Genomic DNA, 20295 nt, shown 5'->3' with positions numbered 1-20295 from the left:
TATATCTCCACCCGTCAGCTGCGTAGAACGACTAGAGCAAACAATAGGGATTTTGGCCTATGCAGAAAAAGTCAAGCAGATATGAGGTAATACTGCACTTTGAATGCATTGATGGTATGTTGGCTAGATTATGCAGGATACGATGCTGATAGAAAAGGTATTTAGGCATCAGATGTTCGAAAATCTTTTCAGGCCATAATAATGAAAAGACCTTCTCCAACGTTTTGAAAATAATACTCTAATTATGGTATTTTCCAAGGTAAAACGTTCTAAAATTAAATTGAGCATTGATGGGTGTGCAGTTAGTAGACGCGCTTAAACAAAGGAGAGTTTTTGATGGATCCCGGTTGCGCCTTCATGTCGATTTTGATGATAGTGTCTGTTTTATCTAAAGGTTGGAGCCTATAAGTCGTGTAAGACGGCAATGATAAAATAACTACATGATGTTCTACAGCCAACCTAATAACATCCAAATTGCATGTGTGACTGTAATGCCCATCAATAGAAGAAAACTGTTTGGTTGACTCCAACCGCTAGGGTAAACTTCATAAATTAATTCAGCTGGTTCTCCACGTATCATTTGGTCGTTTCTATTTTTGCTAGGAAAAATTAACATTAGTGAAATATATTGACCTCCAGCACTCATATAAACTATTAGTGTTACCAGTGACCCACGCCAATGTTAATGCAATGCTCTGACTTTTGCCGTAACGCCTCACAACTCTCGGAATTTTACTTTACACCACTAATACACTCGTCACGTCTACGTTAAATATTCTATGCGGTTTCTATGCGGCACAAGAGCTCTCGCAAACAAAATTCCAGTTGGCCTACGTAATGACAAATGTCCTACGTAATGAAAAATGACGTAATGGCTCATCAAAAACGAGTCTATTATACTGCGTCCTGCTGTTTCGTTTTTAAAAAGATGTCTTATTTTATTTCTCACAGCTCATAAATATGCCATAATACATGTCCTTTTTGGTCACACCATAAAATATCACCTCCATTGCTAAGACATACTGCACTAACACAGCATCTAGGTATTTTTCCCAGTACTCCTTTTCTTTCCAATTTTGACTGAAATACTTCAGTGGGTTTACCATTTGATTCTTGATATTGATACACAAATCTTTGTAGAGTTTTTATAGTAACGTTAAATTGTTAAACGGCTGTTTTTAATCCCACCTTTTTTTAATATACTTTGTATAGCCAACACCATGTCGCTTTTTTTCAATACCTTCCTAATTCGATTTTTAAAGGATTTTCTGTTATTGCCCACAGTGTATCTGCAAAAAAAAATACGTTATTAGAAACGATGTGTAAATAACACTTTGTTATACAAATTCTACTATCCTTTCAACAAAATATAACGACAATATTTATACAAGATAATTTAAACTATTTACGTAAAAATATTCAAAAACTGGCAAACAAAGAATCACAAAATTTACTTTCAAACTATAACCTGAGAACTAACCACGTTATAAAAAATGGTTTATAACTTAGATAAACCATAGTTACTCGTCGCGATACTGTATTATAGCAGGGGTCATCAATTATATTCCCTGAGGGTCCGTTTCAAAAAAATACTACACTTCCGCGGTCCGGACACTCAGCACTACACCAGGCAGTGGCGTAACCAGTGGGAGGATTACCCAGAAAGCCTCCAGTACTTGTAACCCCCCACTCAGAGGATCATCCTGGTTACGTAGTTAGAACCAGGCAACTAGGCCACCTCGTTTAGGGAGGGGTATAACTAAACTTAAGGAAAAAGATGATTATAAAACTATTATAATGTTTTTTCTCCCGTCTTTGTTTAATAAATTTTTGCGACGTAATTTGAAATATTTTTGTATCTTAATTGAACTGAACTTAATTTAATCGTTTAATGATACTGTTTTTGGTTGTTTTATTTCTGCATCTATAGTGTTCCAACAATTTTATGGAACATATCTAAACCAATTTGAACATTTACAGCTTACCAGGTTACCTTAAATAGCGTTTGTTTACTTTACTTTCCAAGCTTCGCTGGTCCGTACACCATTAGGATTGAGTAAAAAACTGTTGCTTAACAGTTGCACAACATTTTCAATTTTGTGGAAATCAGTATATCGTTTTTTACATTCCAAATCAAGTTCATTAATAAAACGTAAGAACTAAGTAACATCAATATCTTTATTACTATCACAAACGGATTGAGAGAAAAGTTCAAAATTTCTGCCTTAATATCCTCAGAAAAAAGTTCAGTCTTTTTAAAAAATCTTCTAATATTCGACAAAAGTTCACAAACAAGTTTTCCCGTGCATTGTAGTTTTAAATTCAAGAAGTTCAGATGTCTTAAGATATCCGCCAAAAATGCGATAGTTGCAAAGTTTTCAGTGTCCAAGCGGTAGGCCAAATGGTCATTTGCAGCGTCATTATTAATAGTGGACAGAAATTCTTTTATGTTGTCAAGTAGTGCAAAGAATCTTTCAAGCACTAAACCTTTTCTACACCCAACCATCGCTGCAATGCCGTCAGCCTTGTCTAAATTCTCTCCTGTAGTAGTTCCTGATATTGGCAAAATAGTCAAAAGTTCTTTAACAAACTGTTCACTGGTTCTGTCCAGGTACCTACGCCCAAAAAATTACAAGCTGTGCTGTATCTATAATGTCGCACGACTCATCCAATGCCAAAGCAAAAATATTTAGTGACAGCCAAGATTTGTTTTAACGTTTTGTATGTTTTATCTGCCAATACCTGTGTATTCCTTGTGCTTGAACTAGTAGATATTAGAATACGCTGAATAGTATCGACAACATCCTTTTTAGTTTCAAATAATGAATTTCCTGACTCCAGAAAACACTCTTTAACGATAGCCTCGTCAATAAATAGCTTCATGTTTGGCAAGCGCCCAGGAAATGCGTAAAGAAGCCTCAGAACATTTTTCTTGATCGGTCATTGATCGCTTAATAATTTCCGTATTTGTAGCGTAATTTGAAAGTAAACTCTTAAGTTTACTTCTACGAATTAGAGTTTCCATTCTGCATGTTTCGTCCAATATTTGATGTTTTGTTTTCTAATGCCGTTTAACATTCGAACTTATAATTATTGCCACAGTCTTATCAATATTGATATCAATGTAAAATATAAACAACGCTAGAATTATATAGAAAACAACACTTGAAACTATTAACTAGAAACACGATAAAAAGAATAAAAACGTAAACAACATTCAGTATAACAACTGATCGAAGACTGCGATGCGACAAGCAAAACTGAGACTGAGACTAGGGATGCGCGATATTAATCGATGATTGATAAACATCGTACCCCTTGGCTCAAAGGTCGATGTTTTGCCATCGATATTTAGGTATTCGATAAGATCAATGTTAAATTAAAATATCTAACATCAACCCCAGTAATCTTTAGTTTTATTAAATACAATAGAATTATTATAAAATTCCACAGAATGGTGGCTATACTGTCAGAAATATGCAAATTAAAATAATGCTAGTATAAAATACAAAACAATTTTAAAATTTGAAATACAAAGAAATTCATTGTATTATAGTTCTATTACCTGAAAATTTGGAAAAAACATTTTAGTTTTATTATAAACTGGTTACTGGGTACATCATAAATAATATGCAAAATTAAATTAATTTAGTATTCAGGCAGCTTCCCTTTATAGTTTGCTAAAAGATTATTTTTAGGTAGCTATTTCCTGAAATGTTGAAAAACCCTTTAGTCGAAACATATTGTTTGGATTACTATATGTTTCTATAGAGTATATAGTCTTAGTACTGTGCATTTTTAAAATGTAAAGATATTTATATATTTAGATTTGATTATAATTTTACACTATAATTTTATTACTATGTTTTGAATTTACGGCGGTCCGCAAAAACAAGCTTACGGTCCGGATGCTGACCGCGGTCCGCCATTTGGTGACCCCTGCTGTATAGCACCAATGGTATTAGAGAATTACAGGGGCGCACAATATGTGCAGGGCCAATATTTAGACCATTTTTTCTATATATAGGAATATTTTTAAAAATAAACCACTTATCACATTTACCGTAAAAGGAAAAGGCAATTGTTAATATTATTCCACAAATTATATAAAAATATTTCATATTTACTTCCATACTTTAGTATATAGTCAAAAATTTGATAATGGCAGTAGTAGATAAATAAATATATAAAAAAATCCCATAAATCTATGTAAGTGTCGACTTCATGTAAACCAACTAAAGGTTCTGAAATCAAGTGCATAAAAATTCACAAACCAACAACAGAAAATAAAAAAACATATTAGAGCAATAAACCTCAAAGAACATATATCTAAATTTTTTAATTTTAATATGAATTTAAAGTGTGCAAACAAAATTTCAGTGTTTAATTGAAATTAGACTGTTGATTTAAATAAGTGTACAAAATTTATTTCAAAGCAGCAAAATCACATACTGCTGTGGTGAATACATTTTTGGCAACAAAATCATAAAATTTATTGTGTAACCTTTCAACATTAATTACACCTACTATCTCATTCATTCTGTAATATTTTTGTTTAGTTTTTTTTTACCAAATAACACTATAGATGATACCATAGTATTTGCGGACGACTTAGAAGACCAACAAGTTCTTATGAGCAAAATCACTTATCACAGTCAACAATATGGATTCAATATAAACGTCAAGAAGACAAAGCTTATGATAATTAGCAAGAAAAGGATAACAGAAGGTCAACTCTACGTCAACCAATCCCCTGTAGAAATAGTGACGCATTATAACTACCTCGGCACCTAATAAATGAAGAATGGACCAACAACCAGGAGATTAGAGCACGCATTGGAAAAGCTAGATCCATCGTCAATCGGATGGGGGCCTTCTTCAAGAGTGCCAACCACTCTCTTGATCCAAAAGTAAGAATGCTGCGAGGTTACGTCTTCTCTGTCCTTTTTATGGTGTTGAATCGTGGACCTTGAACGAAGATATGTGCAGAAAACTGGAAGCATTTGAGATGTGGCTATATCGGAGAATGCTTAAGATCCCGTGGACTTACCGGGGAGGAGGTCCTCAGATGAGTCACAAATGAGGAGGTCCTCAGATGAATGAATAAGAACCGAGAAGTACTGACCACCATCAAATCTCGAAGGTTACAGTTCTTTGGACATATTATGCGAAATGAATCCAGATATGCTCTCCTTCAAGCCATCCTGAAGGAAAAAATATTTAGAAAACGAGGTCCACGAAAGAGAAGAACATCTCGGTTAAAGAACCTCAGAATCTGGTTCAATACAACATCTGTGCAGCTTTTCGCGCTGCTGCAGATAAGATAAAGATTGCCATGTTGACCGCCAATATTCGTAATGGATAGGCACATCAAAAAGAATACTATAGATCCATTACATAATTTCATTGCTTAGGTATTAGGTATAAGAAAGTATTAGAAAATAAATCCATTGTTTAAATTAGTTATTACTTCACCACAATAATTAATTACATTACTCGATTTCTAAGAGTGGTTTTTCCTATGGATTCATTTTAAAGGATTTTCTTAGGTTTCGGAACTTTCAAAACGTACGAAGAATAGCCACAAATAAATAAGGTTTAAATTTAAAAGCCAACTAATTTTCTCCTTTAACTAACAAAAGTAATTAAAAGTGTTTTAACACGTTCTAGATTATATTGTTCTCTTTAAATTTGTGTGATAAATAAATCAGCAACAATTTCTTCAAAACACTTCTTTATAGTTCTATCTCTAATGGGGGTTGGGAATGACTTTTGCAAATTTATCTTTCATTTTTTTTACTATTAGTCGTAATACGTTATATTCCTCGTGTTTAAATTGTAAACATAATCGGCATTCTGGATTTACAACCCCGAGTAGGGTCTACTGAAGAAATTATCGCCAGCCATCCATCGCATTTCTTTGCCAAGCTCGTATTCCCATATTCCTTATGTTTTTATCGATGTTATAAAGGAACCTTCTTCTGGGTCTTCTTCTTCGTCTCTAACCAATGGATCTATCAGGGAGCATTTTTCTAGCTGTGTAATTTTGTTTCATCCTCCTTACATGCATTTTACATCTCAGATGTGCTAACTTTATGATTCTAGTTTCTGGTATATTCTATAATGCTTGAACTTGTATCGTCTTTTTCACACTTTATTGTCATTCATCTCTTGCGAGATTTGCCGTAGTACTTTGCTTTCAAAACATCGTAACATGTTTTCGCTACTTTTTGTTAGAGTTTAGGTCTCTGACTGAACCATATTTTTGTAGAGTTTTGCCTTTTTATCTCCGATATAATTAGAGATTCAAAAAAGGAAATAAGCCCAAAATATTACACGGCAGTCATTCTTAATAAGTTGATGAACTGCATTAATGTTTTGCTGTCTGCCTGCTTTTTTTGGGTGAACCTGGCATGGACTCGTCGCTAAGACTGAAGTGATCACGTTAAAATTCGTAATATCGCGGGAAATAGTTGACTTATCTGATGCTTTATTTCCACAGAAACCATTTCTTCGAGACATTTTTGTTAAGATAATTCTCGCCGAACATTGTAAAATATTATTGCTCGAAAATGTTCTCGGCTAAGATCCATTTTTCGACCGACTTGCTAATTTCAAAGATTTACTGTATCTACACAACTCTTGTACAACAATGAAACTCTTGATGTAAATAAAATATTTTTGTTAAAAGGTTTTATTGGTGGCTACCTCTAAATGGCTACACAAAAAAATAAAAAGACAAACCTCGTATTATAAACAACAAGTTGGGTTAAAATTTAAATTCGTGTGTGGAAGTGATTAAACTAAAATGCGATTTAAGTTTTATTTGACACTCAAACCGAATTAAGATTTTTTTTTGCATTTCTCGGTATTAACATTTCTTATTTACTTAGAATTTATTATATTTATTTAAAATTATTTATATTTAAGTAAATTTATTTTTATAATATAGAATATTTAATTGGTTCTTTGTAGAAAGCATTTGATGACGTCGAAGAATGTGCAGGTAAAAAACGTATATATTCCGTATCAGAAGCTGAATTTACACAAAACATTAATGACTGTAGCAAAGAAGTGGTTCGACTTAGTAAAGCCTGCTTAAAGGAGAGTCAGAGCTATTTTCCAGAATTACTTATAGCAATGCGAAATTCAGTAACATCCTTCATCTATGCTAACAAAGATGTTATAGCATGTAAGTCAATATTTTGTTTACAGGTTTGTTGTTAAATATTTTTATGTATTTTAAATAACAGATCACGACATTGTTTTATTGACCATACAACAAAATGGCAATTGCTGTGACATGTTACACGTTTCCACCTCTATATATATTTCACAGTAGGTACGAATTGTAATTGTCACATTGACATTAAAAATTTCAAAGGAAGAATACACAAATAATTAATAAAATGCATATTACGTTGTATACCGTCCAAGAAAAAGTGCAACTTGTAACATGGTACTATCAGGGTCATTCGATACGCGAAGTAATTGATTTATTTATTGTTGCCTTCGAAAATAGAGCCCCACCAAATGTTATAACAGTTAAAAATACCATCAAACACTTTCAAACTTCGGGATGTGTAAACAGTTGTAAAAAGTATCATGAACGTAATGGACTAGATGTTAGATCTGTCGATGAGGAGCGTCAAAACAGAAATATTGATATTTGTACTTTTTTGGAAGCTAAACCCTGAAATAGTCTACAAATTGCTAGGGAAGTTAAACTAAATGCTCGAACTGTCTAGCGAGTTCTCAAAGGAATGGGTATCGCTGTTTTAAGATACATCCAACACAAGAACTGTTTCCGGAAGATAACTTTAGGTGGATGAAGTTTTGTGAATTTATGTTAGATAAACAGAATGAAAATGTACACTTTTTAAAAAATAATTTTATTTTCTGACGAATCTTTATTTTCATTACATAAAAAACACAATCCATCCGCTGTAAGGTATTATTCTTGGAAAAATAAGCATCTCAGTTTTTCAGTACGAACGCAGCATCCGCAAAAGGTAAATGATTGAACTGGAATGTTAGGCGACCATATTTTCGGTTTATTTTTTATCGACGGAAACCTAAACGGATCTAAATATTTACAACTTTTACAGAATGAGATCATTTCGGCAGTTCGACGCCTTCCCGTTAATTTTCAGGAGGTTTATTTCCAACAGGATCGGTGTTTGGATCACAACTCTAGACTTCCTCAATCAAACGTTTCCTGATCGACTGATAAATACACGTAGTACAATTAAATGGCCCGCTAGATCCTGTGACTTAGCGCCTAACGATTTCTTTTTTTGGGGTTTTCTCAAAGAAAACATAGACATCGGTTTGAAAGGGCCACAAACCTAGTCGAATTAAGGACAAAATAACTTCATTTCTCTGCAAGCATTACACTATCCCTACTGCAAAATATGAGGAAAAATTTGTATGACAGATTTGTTTACTGTTTAGCACAAGAAGTTGAAATATTTGAGCCCTTAATTCACTAATCTGTTTTCCTAATTTTAATTGTTTGATATTATAAGTTTGTAGGTTCTTAATTAGGTAGTATTTTTTGTGTTTCATTTTTGAAAAATTTTATTGTTTTTTTTTAATCAAAAGTACAAACGATTCTTATTCTATTTTTTTTTCTTCGTTCGTGTCTTATTGTTATAAGCTTTGTCCATAAAATTTGTACAATTTTCAGTGAAAATAAAGTATATTACTTATTTACTTGTTTATTTATTTGTATTGCTATTAAGGGTAAAAAATGACCAAAAAATTAGTTTTGGAGCATTATAATAAATATACTCTAGAGATGGGATTGCAATAAATAATAATTCTTATGGTGAACAAAACAATGTCGTTATCTGTATACACGTCGTACGTAGCATGATAAATGAAACAAAAATACGTTTCCTTTTTTCATATTCCATCCATCCAATGGCGCTACAGCCCAAATCGGGCCTTGGCCTCCTTCAACAGGCTTCTACAATCATCTCGATTTACCGCTGTTCTTTTCCATGAACGCATTCCCAGGCAGTTCCTGGCATCCTCATCGACTTCGTCTTCCCGTCTCATTTTAGGTCTTCCAACAGGTCTTTTTCCCTGCATTCTTGCATTTAATAATTTTCTGGGGATTCTATTCTCACGCATGCGGACCACGTGCCCTGCCCACCGTAATCTCTGCAGTTTAGTATGTTGTGCTAGAGTTGGTTCGCTATATTGCTCGTATATTTCTCTATTATACCTAATTCGCCAGTTGTTGTTTTCACTTATTGGGCCAAGGATCCCATATTATTTTTCTTTCAAACACATCTAATGCATTGGCAGATTTCTGTGTAATCCCCATGTTTCACAACCATAACTTACTATGGGCCAGATTATTGTTTTATAGACCCGAAGTTTTGTTTTCCGGTGTACGTCTCGCGATTTGAATATGTGGGCCATCGCGAAATAGGCTTTATTTGCCAGCACAAGCCTTCTATTTATTTCCAGTTCTTCTTCATTGCTTGCGACCAGATCCATTCCTAGGTATATGAATCTATTTACATGTTCTATATCGTCAATAAAGTGTTGTTGCACCGGTCTATTTGATATGGTTTGTATGAGTAGTTTTGTTTTATTTGTATTTATCGCTAGCCCTACTGCTTCTGCACTCTGGTTCAACTCAACGAAGGTTTCTTCCGCTGCATCCACTGTTCTGCTCATTATGTTTATATCATCTGCGTATGCTGCTAATTGGGTAGACTTGTTTGTAAGTATGTTATTTCCGCTCAACCTCAACCGTCTAATTACATATTCAAGAACAAAAGAAGTAGGACGTAGAAATTAGTCCATATTGAAGAAAAATGCCGTTGCGTCCATATGAAATAAATATGTCAAGTAAATGATATTTGCCTGAGTTCGGAAGATGTTTTATAAAAATGGTTGGGATATCATCGGGTCCAGGACAAAAATCTTTAAGGCTTGAAAGTGCTGAATTAAGTTCTTGAAATGTTATGCGACTATTATGTGCTACGTTAGGATTTTTATTATTAGGAAAAGTATAGGTATCAGATGATGAATTTAAAGAAACTGCACGTGGATTTTTGTCGAATTGCTTCGAAATCTGTTATGAGTGGAAAGGTTTCATGGTCTATTGAATTTTTTACCAAGATTGCCACTCCTTCACTAGCGCGATTGGTGTTCGTTCTATCTTTTCGAAAACAGTTTAATTGTTTTGGTGAGTATATACTGGAAAGAGTAAGGTTAGTTTCTTGTAGACATATTATTTCTGAAGAGTAGTATTCTGATTGAATGATTTGTAATATAGGTAGGCGATGGAATAGTCCATCGATATTCCACTGTAGTATAGAGTTGAAAATTATGTATCGAGGAAGGATAATTCACTGTCTGTAATATCGTTACCTAGGTAGTGTTGCAATTTATTTTTAAGACGGGTGAAACGATGTTTCGTAGTTTTGTCGGATATGTATGGATAAGATATAGTTAACAGATTAATTAGATTAAGAAAATCGGATGTATATTTCTTGACAATTTCTATAGGTGATTGACTGCCTTGGATATTTTTAATTAGTACAATAAGTTGATCATATTTTAATCAAAGTGATGTGGAGTTTTCATTCATAAATAATTTAAGAGAATCAGATGTTGATGCTGTGCGTTTGGATTTTTTTGGTTTCTGGGTTTTGATTTTGTAAGATATGGGTAGGGAAGTAAATAACTGGGTATGTATTTAGATTTTGTGGTTTTCAGTAAAGCTTGTCGGTCTTTTTCTTTCGATGGTTTTACAGTTAAAGTTTTAGTGAAAATGTTCTCATCGGCAATTGTAGTTTCACTAGGCGGTTGTAAAATTTCTAGAATAGAAGGAATTGAAGATGGTTTCAGAGTAGGTGTAATATTTGGATCACCTACCCCAAATTGATGTAGTTGGCTATCAATATCGATAGAAGACTGCGAATTTGACGTAGAAGTAGGATTCGGTATATTTAAATTTTGGGTCTGAGTGGTTGATGGTATATTGTTGACGTTTCGACAATTGTTTGAAAGTTGGCCTAATTGCTTACAAGTATAATAAGTCAGATTGTCTTGAGATATGAAATTATATAAGAGGTATTTTCATAATTTATTTCAATCCAATCTGGGATAGTGACATTATGTGGACTGACAAATACCTGTCTTCTAAAGCTTAATATGTGGTTATACTCGTGAAGCACCGATTTTAAAAACGTTATAGCGGAAACAAGGTTTAAGCCCATTTCTTTTAATTCTTGGATAAGTACATCATGGGGAATTGTTGGACTAACGTTAGATAATACTAGACTTTTAGCAGCCGTTATAAGTCTTCTAGCTCGTACGATTTCTCCTTGCACTTACACTTGCACAATAAAATATTTCTCCATAAATTCATCTACGCTAGATTTACTATTTAGATACATACATATTCTATTAATAGATAACCGAGAAGAGAATAAGATATTCTTTGGATTAAATAAAGTGCCTAGCGGGATTAAATATTCCTATAGACGGGCGTTATTTAAAGCACTAAAAATAAGTGCTTGATCTTTAGTAGGAAATTTCTGCTGTGATGCTGCCAAGGAATAAGATTTGCTCTTTAAAGAGACGTTCTGTATAGTTACATCCGACGATATACCAATTTGTTATTCTTCTCAGTAGCTAAAATATAGTACCTCTCTGCCCCAGCAAAAAACAACACTGGTTGTTGTTTATTATTGATAAAATTATAATTATTTGCGATCGATAAACCATCTAAAAAAACTAATAAATTCAGTTTAGAATGCGTTTTTAAATTTAACTAATAAGAAATATTTAAACTTACAGTTACAAATAATGTTGGTAAACTTTAACTGTAATTTATAACGTTTAATATTCACAGTTTAACACAAAAATATCAAGAGCCGAAACAAACGTCTTATTTACAACTTTTGTCATGGCCGAACTCTTTAAACAAATTAATTGTATAATATTTGTACAATTATTTTTCGTGAAGTGGTAATTATATAATACAACATAATTCCATAATTTCAGTTTATAGATATACAAGTTTATAACAATTCATTTGTGTAAAATATGTATGTAATATTTTTGAGAAAGAGTGATTGTAAAAATAAGCATAATTCAAGAAAAATTAACAAGTATTAATTTGATTTTCAAATAAAAAAATGATTTTTGTAAAATTTGGGATTAAATGATGTTTATAACTATAATAAATAAATATTTAAGTTACTTATTGTCTCATAACCTTTTCTATTAATAATATTAAAAAACAGTAAAATTTTGTAAAACAAATATTTATTTCAAATTTTTTAAACAAGTTACTCGGTCAAATAAACAATTCACAAATTAACTAAAAGCATTTTTATGATTTACGCAAGGGGTACCCCAAATAAAAAAAACCTTAATTTTCACTGATTAGAACCAGATATATTGCGACTTTTAGAAATTTGAGTTTCTAAATTTATTTTTTGGAATAGTAAAATCAATTCGCATTTAAACCCTTTATCTTTGTTGCATCATGGACGGCTCATTTTTAAAGTGCTTACTGTGTATAAACAAGGCCATAGTGAATTAAAAAGAAAATATTACTTAAGTTTTAAGGGTCATGGCACATTACTTTTTTTTTGGAATTGGTGTAAAAATTGCAACCTAACGAATACAAAAGCAAATAACTTCGTACATGTTATTGTGTCTGAGTTATTTTAATTGATTATAAGCTTAAAATCTTTTGTAAACCTATTTTACAATATTTAGCAATAATTTTTTAAATTTAATTCAAGTAACCTTTTTTTATCTGAAGTTTTCCGAAATTATGTAGACCACATAATAAAGTTGTTACTAAAAGCTTTTAAATTTCTTCAAATTTTTAAAGCTGAATATATGTGACATGGTCCTTATTTTCAAACAAAATCAATTTTTTTATTAAATCTTTAGAAAATTTATTAATACTTTTCAAAAAAATTGTTTTTGAAGCTATTTTTGCAGTAACTAAGCAACAAATTAACAAAAATAACTTACATAACTTACTAACTAACAAACTCTCTCTTTAAAAGATTTTCTACGATGTTTCATTAAAATTTTGTCACTTTTCCATATAATTTACCGGTCTTCATCTTTAGTTTTTAAAAGTACAGCTATCTTACATAAATAAAAAATGACTGTATTAACGAGTATAACTGGAAAACTTTTAGTTCTTAGGTCTGTTTAAGTATATTTAGAAAAACACTATTTATTGCATAATTTATAAAAATTTTCTATTTATAGCTAAAGAGGTAAGAGACTGTTACAAAAAAGTGGAGACAAACAGAGTAGGAGATACATATAGGCAGTGTATTGAACAAGCTGCGGCAGGAGTAGACAAAGACGAGCTTCCTCATAGTAAAGCTGAAGCATGCGAGTAAGTTAGAATGTAACATTATTAAAACTAAAAATTTTTATAAAAACTAAAATTCCGATTGGTCGTATCAGTATTTACCCCGGTTGTTGCAATTATTTTTAACATATTAAGTGATTATTTTTAAAAACAATGAATCCATTTGATAATCCACACACAATTTTTTTATTCAATACATGCGACACAAAATTAATATTTTGTTATTGGCACATATAGTCTAGGGGCTAGGGAGGAGTTGAGTGTACACTTTTATGTGCCCTTAATACCTTGACGTTCACACACAATTCATTTATTGAATACATAAGACACAAAATGATTATTTTGTTATTGCCGCATTTATTTCAGGAGCCAGGGAGAGGTTGAGTATACACTTTTATGACCCCTCGGTACCTTAACGTTTTTTAATGTGTTTAGTGCGTAGATTAGATTTTTCGAGGGCTCCAGGCTGAAAACCCGTCAGATAATCTGTTATTAACAATTTAATTGTTTTAATGATTGTATCTCCCAATCTAATAAACATAATTAATATACCAAAATTAAAGTTGTCACTTTACTTTGGAAAGAATTAACATATTGACGTTTGATAATGTGTGATTTGATTGTTTGAAACTATTGCAAAATAGGCATTCGATGGGGTTTTCCTTAGTATCACCTAGCTTCCATACAAACAATTAACTTTTAAAACCATTGTTCTTTTAACTTAACTTTAAAAACACTTTGAATCATTAGTATATCTTTATAAATAAACAAGTTATAGCAATTAAACGTTAAAAATTTTAATAAAAAATTGCGAATTAATCTGTTTATAAGAGATATAAACAAAATCAAGCCATAAACTTTAAAGATCTGACTAATAGAAGTTATAAAACAACTCACAACGAACATTTCAAGCTTTGATAAATGTCTGGTAATTTTTTACCAAGATATGGAACTTTTAATAACGCGCTCCAAGGCGAACGGTCAGCTCACGGTGATTGCGAGCGCGCGTAAACCGCCTAGTTGAATCAATTTTCAATATCTCGACAAAAAACTAACAAAATAATTTACGAAAAAAATTTTTTTAAACTAGGGGTCATATTCTGTTGAATAACTCAATGTCTTTCAAGAAACCAATTAGGTTAAAGACTTGATCGGGTGAGTTTAAAACGTCTTTAAGTTAATTTCTGAAGGTGTAATATTGATTGGATCCTTTGCGGGGTTTTCGGAGGCGATGTTAAAGTAATTAAGTGGTAGACTGGATTTGGTGGATTTGCGGATATGGAAGCAAAGTAAGCTTGAAGAAGATAGTCTCGTCGAAACCAGAAGGTGGTTCATTAGCCAAGCAGTAAATGCTGTCTATGGGACTAGATATGATAGCGAAGACGAATAGAAGTGTTATGCACATAGTTTAATAGCTTTAAGTCAGATTTTGATGCAGACATGTACATGAAGCTGCCGTAGTCTAGTTTTGAGCGGATTAAAGCTCTATTAAGTAAAATGGTTTCGTCCTTTGCCCTGTACTACACCAATGTGCTGTTTGTTTCCAAGTTAGTCTACTGTCAAACTGAATTTTAGCTAAAGGCTCTTCTGCTAAACCGTATTAATTTCGAATTAGTGGTTGTAAAAAGCTAATCCGTTTTATTTGAACTTTCGCTAAGTTGATTTACAGCGGTCTGGAGCAAGTTGCATGTGGCAATTGTACTTTTACCCTAAAAATATATAATAAGGTCATCTGCGTATATTAAGTGCTTGACTGGTGGACAAATACTGGAACAAGTATTATTTATTGCAAGAATGAACAGTGTTGTACTGAGTACAAAACCTTGTGGGACTCCATTATTCCGCCCGAATGTGACCGAAATTTCCCCGTTTGTTTTTACTTTGAACGTTTTTTGTTGTAAAAAGTTTTTTATAAAGAAATAAATATTTCCTGTTATCTTGTATTGACGAAGCTTTTCAAGAATGGCTTGGCGCGAGATAGTATCGAAAGCTCGTTCTATATCAAAGATGGTAGATATCAGATCTTGTTTATTTGAAATAGCGGAAGCTGGTTGTGTTAGTAATAGTACTAAAGTGTCAACGGTTAAACGGTGACGTCTGAAATCGGATTGCGCTGCGTCAATTAATGCATATAGAGAAGCCATGTTAATCTTAAATTAATAATTTTCTTAAACAGTTTACACAATGAACAGGTTATAAGAGATAGGTATGTATGATTTTGTTAGGTTTGAGGGTAGATCAGATTTTTTTAGTGGTATGATAATTGATTTACGCCACAGTCTGGGTAATTGCTGAGTATACTATATCTTGTTATAAAGATTCAGCAATGTTGCGAGGCTGGCATGGGATCATTTTTAATAAATATAATTGAGATATTGTCAGGATCCTTAAGCTAGCGGGGATAAATGAGCGGAATCCAATTTAACCCACGTAATATTTTTTACTCATTTTTCACTTATTTATTATGACTTGAGTAATTTTTCACCAATAAACCACTCTTAAGAGGAGCAATTTTGATGGCTTACGGTTAAAACTAGTAGAATTACAAAAATAATATTTATGATAAACCACAGTGCTCTGCTAGGATTTTATGAATTTATTACCATACTAATAATTATTTACCCCTCATTCACCCGGTGGATATTTAAGGTGATAAAAAATCTATTTTTACAATTTTACTGTACCCTTCTAGTAACTAAAAGTATAAACTGCTTGCCGGGTTTTTACTGAATTTTATCCACCCTCATAATTTTTGACCCACTAAGCCACAGTTGATGGGAAATATTCAACAAGCTAGGCATTCACGCTAGCTAAAGCGAAATGTTTTTGGAAACACAAAAGTGCTCTGCTAGACTTTTATTATATTTTTGCCAGCATAGTTATTGTTTTCTCAACTACCCGAATTAAAAACATTCTGAAATGTTACTCTGTGCTAATAAACTTATATTTATTTTTTAAATGTTTAAATATTGAAGATACTTTATTACAAAAATTATAAATTTTAACTGGTTTAAAAAATTGACTCTGATTATAGTCGTGAATACATGTCTAAGAGAAATCGAATCATGAGTCCTTTTTATGAATATGAAATAACTGAAATCAAGTTAGGTTTTAGTAAATACAATGGAATTGTTTCACAGAATTTCACAGATTATTTACCAGGTAAGAAATATTCAAATTGAAATAATTTTCTTATGTCTATTAAATTAATTACCTAATTGTAAAGGAGCGTCAGGACACCTTGCGCACCCATTGTAAAAAGATTAAAAGATTTGTATTTATTGGGTACATCCATAGACCTTAGCGAAGTGTACAGCCAATCAAGGAGTGGGAGCAGCAGTCTTAATCTGATTTTAGATTGATACCGCCCTCTTCACTATTATTTAACTTTGGGAATAAATTGCGAATATAGTGCCTCTGTACTGTCTCTGAGTTTGTTTTGAAAATTTCGACTTTACGCCCCAAAAAAGTGCGGAATTTATGCCCAGTCTGGTGGGTGAAAAACATGAAGATAGCAAAAGGTTAAAGTAAAAGTACAATACGAAAAAATTATTAAAAATACCTTTTATAATTTTGTTTTGTCAGTGTAAAATTCAACCTAGCAGAATAATTGGTTTCTCATAGAGGTGTAAACAATTGTGAAGGTGGTAAATGAATTGGAAAAGCTTTATAGCACACAGTGGTATTTAAAAATAAATTTTTTTATTTTAACCTAAGCTACCACGGATAAGTTGAGAGGCAAAAAATTAGTGAAAATCAAACAGAATCATGTGGTATTTCAAAATTATTATTTGAATTAGCTAGTTTAATATTTGATCTTTCGTTTAACAGCTTAATATTGATTTCCCACAAGGAGTAGTTAGAAAGTGAAAAATTAATAGGGTGGTAATAAATTTGGCTATCCCTAATGCAGTTGAGGGGTGAATAATTACAAGGGTGGTAATAAATTCGTTAAAACCTATCAAAACACTGTGGTATTTCAAAAATATTTTTTTTAATTCTGCTGGCTCGAATATTTAGCAAACGGGAACGTTTCCAAATAAAATTCCTTTATTGGTGGAAAATTGTCAAGGTCGTGAAAGTGTAGTAAAAACTTTCCAAAACAATTTTTTATTTCAATTATAAGTAGAATACTGTGGAATATAAAAAAAAATTCGCCATAAATTTCAACCAAACAGAATTATTGATTGATAGAGCAAAGTAAAATTGTAAAAATTAATTTTTCATTACCTTAAATTTTAACCCAAGAACTGTTGACTTTCTGCATGGGTTAGTTGAGGGTGAAAAATTACAAGGGTAGTAACAAATTCGTAAAAACCTAGCAGAACACTGTATTTCAAAAATAATATTTATTAATTCCGCTTTCTTGAATATTAAGCTATCAGGAAAGTTTCGAAATAAGATAGGTTTAGGGGTGACAAATTATAATTTGGTCAAAGTTTAGTTTAAACTTAACAGAACACATTTTTTTATTTCAGTTATAAGAGTGGTAATACGTTCGTTAAAACCTAACAGAACACTGTGGTATTTCAAAAATATATTTTTTCCAATTTCGCTTGCTCAAATATTAAGCTAGCAGGAAAGTTTCCAAATAATATTGGTTTATGAGTGCGAGATTATCAGGGTAGTTAAAGTTTAGTAAACATTTAAAAAACACTTTTTTATTTTAGTTATAAGTAGAGAGGAGTGAATTTGGAAAAAAGAATTTTTTCCTTAAATTTTAATCTAACAGAGCACTGTGATATATCACAAATATTTTTTTTTGGAATTTTACTAGTTTTAACAGTAAGTCAGCAAATTTACTCCCCTCAACAGTAGTAAGGTGGTGAAAAATTATTAAAGTGGTAATAAATTAGTAAAAAATGTGTAAAAAAATGTGCCACCGGCAAAAAGGTTTTTCTCTCAACTCTGCTTACTTGAATCTTAAGCTAGCAGAATTGCTCCCCTTAAGGTTCGTTTGGTGGTGGTAAGAATTATTAGGGTGGCAACAAATTAGTGAAAAGTGGGAAAAAAATATTACGTAGGCAGATTTTCAAAGGTTGTACCTTAATTTTGTTTTAATCTTTTATAAACAAATTAATTCGCAATTTTTTAGTGAAATTTTTAATGTTTAAATCTTGACAACATTTTTGTTAATAAAGGTTAGGTAATTTTGCCAAGTTTTTTTTAGACTTAAACAATTATCTTTAAAATTAAGGGGTTTTAATAGTTAATCACACGTATAAAAGCTATAATTTGCTATAATTCTAACTACGGTTTTAATAATCGGATCAGAGTTAACTAAACGCCATTTTGTTCATTTTTCAAAAGGGACAATTTTCATTTCGGTAAAGGTGTGTCTGATAGTTCTGAGCTATAAAGAAAAATAGAAACATTTAAACAATCAATTTGTTAATATCAAATTATCTGACAGGTTTTCAGCCTGGTACTCTCGAAATATCGAATCTGCGAATCTGCGTATCTTGAAATATCAAAAAAAACTGGCATACTCTAATTCCCCTGGCTCCTAAATCCTAAAGTAATAGTTATTTTGGATAATTACAAATTAGAAGGTTGTTATTATATATGTACATAAAAAATGATATATAATTATATTTATAGCAAAAGAAAATAAGACAAAACAACTGGTTTTGTAATTAAAAATACCAATAACAATATACAACCACTTGCAATAAATATATAAAAGGTACATACGATATTCTTTGTGTATTTTTTATTCCTTTTTGTCCTTATAGTTGCAAATACAACATAGTTATGGGTAAGTTCATCAATTTAGAAATTGTTTGTGAAAATTAATTTTTTCTTACCCTAACAAGTGGCGCATAACGTGGGGAAAAACAACTAGTATAATATTTTTCTTGACGGAACCAGTTAAAGCATCTTCTGAAATACGTACAGTTATATCAATACAAACAAAAATAATTTTTAAATGTGCTTCTTTTATTTTTTTATTCTCGTCTGTTAAAATGTAAGAAAAAATATTTCCAGGTAACAGTTTTATAGCTTCACTTTCTTTTTCAGGGTTCTCACTAGAGTTAGTAAATGTTTTCCAAAGATGTTTTCTGAACAATGTGAGACGTCTGACAACTTAAGCAAATTCTTGAAAATTTACGACGAATCAATAGCTGGTCCATGCGCGGCTTAAAAACAATTTTTTTATTATACTAAATAAAGAAATTACTGAGTATCTATATTTGTGTTTTAAACTACCTGTTATTATAATTCTAAATGATCATATGCGTCGTTTACATATTTATATCCGCTATAACCTAACTTAAGGACATGAGCTAACAAATATGACAAATACAATTGATACGAATATTTATTATTTGTATGGAATACTTATTTAAACACCCTGTATTTTAAATATTTTTTTAGTTTTATCACGTTACCCAAAATTTCCCGTTGCTTTGAGTTGTTTATTTCGCAAATACAAACAGTTTACTACAAATCCGTCAATTGGTGGCTGTACAATAAAGACAAATTCTTGACTAGCTCAAATTGTGTTTATCACACGCGATTGCAGAAGCACACAATCTTACAAGGTCTACAAATATGGGTCCATCAATTACTCGACGAACCAAAATTGATCTATGTTCTGTGGGCGGCAAACCATATCGTGAAGAACGGATAGTGGAATGTACAGAATGTAAAAAATGGTGCTGTTTTGAATGTGTAGACGCAGCCACTAAGAAGTCTCACACAAAATGTTCCAAAACCAAGAAATCTTGTTCCATAACCTCTTTAAAAAGTTCCTCATCAACAAGCAGCAAAACAAAAAGCTTCAACTTCTACAGGAAGAACGAGATCTATTACGTTAAGGAGTCTAGGAGAGTTATAGAAGAAGAAGAGTGCTTGAATGGTAGTCAGGACTTTGATGAAGATTAAATAATTGAAACTAATTCTTTGGTCAATAAATT

At 31.9% G+C, this 20295-nt stretch overlaps 1 protein-coding gene across 1 annotated transcript in view; it reads left to right on the top strand.

Annotated features, from left to right (window-relative positions):
* LOC140438334 (uncharacterized) overlaps window positions 1-19566 on the top strand; it is a 68068-nt gene extending 48502 nt beyond the window's left edge. Inside the window, exons 4-6 of the mRNA XM_072528014.1 lie at window positions 6976-7192; window positions 13267-13399; window positions 19397-19566. Of these exons, the coding sequence (XP_072384115.1) occupies window positions 6976-7192; window positions 13267-13399; window positions 19397-19520 (474 nt within the window). The 3' untranslated portion in view covers window positions 19521-19566. The remainder of the gene's footprint in view (window positions 1-6975; window positions 7193-13266; window positions 13400-19396) is intronic.
* Window positions 19567-20295: the final 729 nt, after the last annotated feature.

The sequence above is a fragment of the Diabrotica undecimpunctata genome, chromosome 4 (genome assembly GCF_040954645.1).
Source record: "Diabrotica undecimpunctata isolate CICGRU chromosome 4, icDiaUnde3, whole genome shotgun sequence".
NCBI classification, from domain to species: Eukaryota; Metazoa; Arthropoda; class Insecta; order Coleoptera; family Chrysomelidae; genus Diabrotica; species Diabrotica undecimpunctata.
Note: the sequence above shows the minus strand (reverse complement) of the source record. Positions and strands in the feature narration are given on the sequence as shown.